Source organism: Cydia splendana, chromosome Z (assembly GCF_910591565.1).
Source record: "Cydia splendana chromosome Z, ilCydSple1.2, whole genome shotgun sequence".
In the NCBI taxonomy this organism is placed as follows: Eukaryota; Metazoa; Arthropoda; class Insecta; order Lepidoptera; family Tortricidae; genus Cydia; species Cydia splendana.
The window spans coordinates 2,151,360-2,157,359 of NC_085987.1; the positions used below are offsets into that span (position 1 = coordinate 2,151,360).

The 6,000-nt window shown below is 38.5% G+C and overlaps 1 protein-coding gene across 1 annotated transcript in view; it reads right to left on the reverse strand.

Moving 5' to 3' along the window:
• The window catches only part of LOC134804981 (O-acyltransferase like protein-like), a 52,395-nt gene extending 46,891 nt beyond the window's left edge, over nt 1–5,504 (reverse strand). The window contains exon 1 of the mRNA XM_063778273.1: nt 4,823–5,504. Within this exon, the coding sequence (XP_063634343.1) occupies nt 4,823–5,396 (574 nt within the window). The 5' untranslated portion in view covers nt 5,397–5,504. The remainder of the gene's footprint in view (nt 1–4,822) is intronic.
• Nucleotides 5,505–6,000: the final 496 nt, after the last annotated feature.

The following is a 6,000-nucleotide window of genomic DNA, read 5'->3' on the forward strand; positions in this document are numbered from 1 at the left end:
CATACATAGCTTATGGTCAATATGCTACATCAAATTATTAACCAGAGAGGAAAATGGGGACTGTTTGTATGGAGAAGCGGCCGTCCCCTTTCCTCTTAACACAATGGCCAAGCGCATGTCACGATAGAACCTCATATTTAAGGAAAGTGAGGTAAACTAACATCAACTCCTCAACTCTAAAAGAGATTAACTGCAAGCTCTATCCAACCAAACATGCACTTTAACACCTACGTAACAAGGTTGAAATTGCTATGGTACTTTTGTTAATCCAAAGGGCACTTATGACGTTTTTGCGTGGCCTGCGCAAGAGTTCCGTGTACCGATTTAAAGGTTTTATGTAATAGTAAGCAGTTTCTCTGCTGCAGAGATTCGTCATGAAGTGTAATAATTACGCAAAAACTATGGAAATTTAGTCAGTGCTTTTAGCTGTTTTTATTAGTAATATTTCAAGGCCGTTTAGCGCCACTTGCACCATCCCACTAACCCGGGGTAAACCCGTTAAACCGTTAACCTAGTGTCAAATTGTTCTGGTAACCATGGTAACTCCAGGCTTAACCGGTTAACTCCTGGTTAGTAAATGGTGCAAGTGACCCTTAGAAGTAGCAATGTAACATGCCCGCAGAAAATTCTTAAAATTCCCGAAATATCCGGAAACTTTCATGAGAAACTTCTCATGCAAATTTCCACTTAGAAAGTTCCCGTTCAGATTAAGGATTTTTTATTACCTAATACTCAATGCTCTGTCTGTCTAGCTATCACGGTTCATGAGTTACAGCCTGATGACAGACAGACGGACAGATGGACAGCAGAGTCTTAGTAATAGGGTCCCGTTTTTACCCTTTGGTTACGAACCCTAAAAATCACGTAGGTATAATTTATTTTCAGTTGTTGTATATCGCGCCACCCTGCATACCATAGCAGTATTATTTTAGTATAAAATATAGGCTAGTGACATAGTAGAGGGATCTGACCAGCAAAATTTTAAACAGAAGTATATTTTCAGTGTTTTTCAGATAAAATATAAAAACCCGCGCGACGGCCATAGGGGCTGTCCATAAATTACGTCATCGATTTTTGACGATTTTTGACCCCCCCCCCCCACCCCTATAATCATCCAAAAATCATGCTTCAAATGACCCCATTTCCTCCTACTTCATGCTACCGTCATCCGATGTCCAGACCCCCCCCCCCCCCCTAATTTGAAATGACGTAATTTATGAATAGCCCCATATAAGTATAATAATTTCTTTTTGTCGCATGTTTGGCACGGCGCGGCGCACCATACCTTTGGTTTCCTTCGAGAGTCACTCCAAACTTAGCTTTACGCCTCGACCTAAATAAAATGATGTTCATGAACATACAATAATCGAATAAGTACACAATGTTTGGAGAGTATATATGTGTTAATTGTATGTACATCTCTTTCCAACACGAGAGTTCGAGAGAGACCGGTGATATGTTTTGCCAAAGTAAACATTAGAAAAAAAGTGGTTTACTTTTATACCGTTGACTTTAAGATGTCAAATATGAAGTTAGAATACCTAGAATATTGAAGGTTTTTTAAGTGTAATACTTATTATTATTATTTGGAGCCTGTAGTATCCCACTGCTGACCAAAACCTCCCCCAATTTTTCCACAGATCACTGTCCAGTGGCTATGTCTGGCTAGGCCATCGCCGGCAACGTATGCCAGATTCCCGATTTGAGTTTGCTTCGGTTTGATTCGGGTTTGGCGTGCTTATAAAACCTATATTTGAGGAGCTCCCACAATTTTTAGGGTTCCGTACCCAAAGGGACCCTATTACTAAGACTCCGCTGTCCGTTTGTCGGTCTGTCCATCTGCCCGTCTGTCCGTCTGTCCGTCTGTCCGTCCGTCCGTCCGTCTGTCTGTCACCAGGCTGTAACTCGAGAACCGTGATAGCTAGGCAGTTGAAATTTTCACAGATGATGTATTTCTGTTGCCGCTATAACAACAAGTACTAAAAACAAAATAAAATAAATATTTAAGTGGGGCTCCCATACAAAAAAAATGATTTTTTTGTCGTTTTTTGCGTAATGGTACGGAACTCTTCGTGCGCGAGTCCGACTCGCACTTGGCCGGTTTTTTCTGATCGCATGACAAAGGGACCAAGTGTAAAGTATTTACTTTAATTAAAATCGAATTTTCATGTAGACATGACGCGCGTTTTTTGTATGGGATTTTGAGTTTCAAAAACTTCCCGCTTGGCGTGCTGTTTAAAATCCCATATAAAAATAGACATAACGCAAACGTGAACGCGCGTCACGCTATCGAATGAAATCTACACCGGGGTTCGGGACATAGTCTAACCAAAGAACCAACATTATCACTAAATGTTAAAAATCGCACAGCTAGGTCTTATGTAAACCTGAATTCGCTCATAACATAATATTTATGAATATTTAAGATTAAGATTTGGGTTAGATTGCTAATCGTTGCTGGAATCTAGATGGCAATTAATGTTATACATACATATTAAGAAATGAGTTCACAACATTCAAGAATTAAGAAAGATAGATACCCATTTGTTGCGCTTACCAAATCTGATATGTGCCTGTCTGTATAACCAAAAAGCCGGAACAACGCGAGGAAGATGATGATGATATTCTTCTAAAACTAGTAGAGACAGAATTTTCCATATTTCCACTAGTATGATCTTGAAGATAAGTATAGTTTCACGATTTGATAGCTTATTATATTAGCAGCATTGTAAAATCGTATGTTTCTTTAGGCATAGGTACGTATATGTATTAGTTTATTACGTCTTACATAGGTATATGATCGATGAATGAAAACTTAGGCGGTTAATATCATTTGATATTTACCAGTCGCTTTTCGTTGAAGGAAAACATCGTGAGGAAACCGGACTAATCCCAAAAAAGCCTAGATTACCCTCTGGGTTGGACGGTCAGGATGGCAGTCGCTTTTGTAAAAACTAGTGCATACGCCAATACTTGGGATTAGTTGCCAAGCGGACCCAAGGCTCCCGTGAGCCATTATTAGGAAGATGATGATGATATTCATCTAGCTTTTGCACGCGATTTCGTCTGCGTCACGTCTGCCTGGATGATGATGATTGATAAAACTACCCTTTGTCCTTCCTCGGGTTTCTAACTATCTCTATACCTACCAAATTTCATCTAAATCGGTTCAGCGGTTTCAGCGTGAAGAAGAAACAGAGTTACTTTCGCATTGGGGTAACTTCGACAACGGGTTAATTTTGATAATCGCTAAACTACTAAACTAGACTAGAAGCACTTCATACTTCCGCAACACTTACCTGACGCTACTGCAACGCTTACCAATGCATCTTGCACTGTTGCAAGTGTTGCAACAGTAGAAAGTACTTACTTTAGTAGATATTAGCGATTATCAAAATTATCCCGCTTTCGAATTTATCCCAAAGAAAATTAGAAAATCCATCTGTAAAAAAAACAACGGGTTGCACTCCGCGGGAGTGCCGGCAGAAGTGAAAACTCAATGACATTGTAACAGTTTTTCGATAAGGTCACGTGTCCGTCTTACGAAGCGTCGTACGTCTTGCGCTGTCGCGAGTTTAACATTTTTTCCCCATCACAAAAAGTGCACAGCGCCGCTAAAGAAGTTTTCACTTCAAAAATAGTTACGATACCTATGTGGTTGAAATGAATGCAGTATTGATGAGATGACGGGCGACAGAGAGAATGGGAATGAATGGGATAAGGGCAATTGAATGATGATGATGATGATGATGATGATGATTTATATCATGTAGCTTATTTGCTAAGTTATAGTGGCGTAGAATTTCGAATATTAAAAATCAGAAGCTCATCCACAGCTAGTAAAAACAAAAAAACATAATATTAGGTACTTTAATTCCTACAAATTCAAAAAAGGTCGTATTCTAAATACGACCGATATTTTTGGTGATATTTTATCTTATTTGGCTGTAATATTAATTATGAATAGCAATGTCCAAGTTGTTAATTATTCCCAAAATATCTGAAAATTTCTGGAAATTTTCAATGAGAAATTATAGAATACTATAAATGGGCCAAACACAAAACTGTGTTCACATCTTTCCTGTAGACATACACAAAAGAGAAAACTGTACAGTTCGCGCGAACACACTAAGTTTTCTTTCCTGTGGGCAATAGTTTACAGCTGCATGTAAGTAATGATTTTATCATACTTATCCAAATAAAAGGAGTACCTTTTCATGTGGATAAGGGTTATAAGAAAATAAAACTTAATAGCCCTTAACTTTTATGTATGTCTACAGGAAAGATGAGAACACATTTTGTGTTTGACCCAAATATCAAGTCTAGTAGAAATCGCAACTAACTGTAAGGTTAGGCAATACTTAAACGTGCCGAAAAAAAGTCCGAGAACATTCCATGGGAACTTTGCAATTTTGGAAAATTCTCTTTGCCACAATGCTAATTATGAATATGCTGTTCGTTCAGATGTGTGACAAATAGTTCCTTGATATTTTGAATAACCGAAATCACTCTACCAAAAAATAAACACTTAATGTAAATAAAAATTCGCTATAGCTAACTTACATACATGTACTAAAAAAATGATAAGCTTGAAATCCCAACTCCAACAAATATCATACATAGAAGATTTGAAGTTACCTAATAAAATAACTAAAACTATTAAAAAAGTCACTTAATATGGAGCCTTCGAAAGTTTTAGAGATTATTCCCAACTTTTTCGGTACTTTTGGAATAAACCGGAAAAAATCTTATTACTAGTTAAAAAAATTGCACGGTTGATTATATAGGGTGTAAAATTCGCTTAGCTATAACTATCACTTACTTTTCAGGGCCCAAAGGCTCTTCTCCCTTAGTCCCTCGATGTATTCCTGCATGTCCTCAAGGCAGCTTCCGTTCACCATCTTTTGCAGCTCATCCCACTGACTCACTAATATATCGGCATCGAAAACCCTCAGCATCTCTTCAATACCAACGATTGAGGAGTTACTCCTTAAAGCTCTGCTTTCGTTCACCGTATTTCGTATGGAATCGCTCAATTTCGTTAAAACATCTTTCGGTTTCGACGTAGTTTTCTCTCTCGCGCTCTTTATTATATGCTGGACGTAGTGCGACTTTTCGGTGCTGGACGTTTTAGGTTGCTCGAAAGCTTCTGCGAACGTCAGACCGTCATCGTCCGCGAATAAATCGAAAGAATCTTCAGTTGTCGAAGATTTCGTGAGCACTGATCCGATTAAATCCGAGTTTCCCTCGGGGAGTTTAGCTCCTTTTATATTCTGGAAAGCGTCTATTAAGGCGCTTCTTAGTCGTTCTTCCCTAGGGTTTTCTTTCAGCTCCGCCGCAAAGGCACTACACAGTAGCACTAAGATCGCGATCATATTCGGCATGTTTGGTGACATGTCAGCGTGCGCGCGGCATGGCAGTCTGCGCGCGACTGCTGCGCAGGGCCGCTGGTGACATAACAAACACTTTCACTGCGTAGTGATGGGGGTTTTGGAGGCTTTTGAGGTGTGTGATGATGATATTCATGTCTACTTGAGAGCGAAATAAATTAATTATTAGGAAATAAACGTTGTGTAAAAACGTTTAAAATAGAATAACAAGTAGGTAGGGTCATTGCGCTAGTTTTCGTCCGGCTCTAGTTTTCGTCCACTTGACGAAATTTGAATATAAACCTTCATTGCTGCACAAATTTGGACTTATTGCAATTCTTAATATCTAAACCATTTATCTATCTACTTACATAAAAAATATATTTCGCAAGTAGCAAATTATAAATGAAATGTATTATTTACTAATCCGTCAAGTGGACGGAAACTGACACCGGACGGTAAACTGACCCTATACGGTCTAAAATCAAAATAATAAATGTTCATCAACCCCAAGCGTCAATGTCCTTCTTTCTGTGGTTTTTTTTCTTACTGTTATGAAATAATCTTAAGTAATGAAAGATATTTTTTAGCGAAATAAGTAGGTAGGTACTAATTGCTAGGTACCTAACTA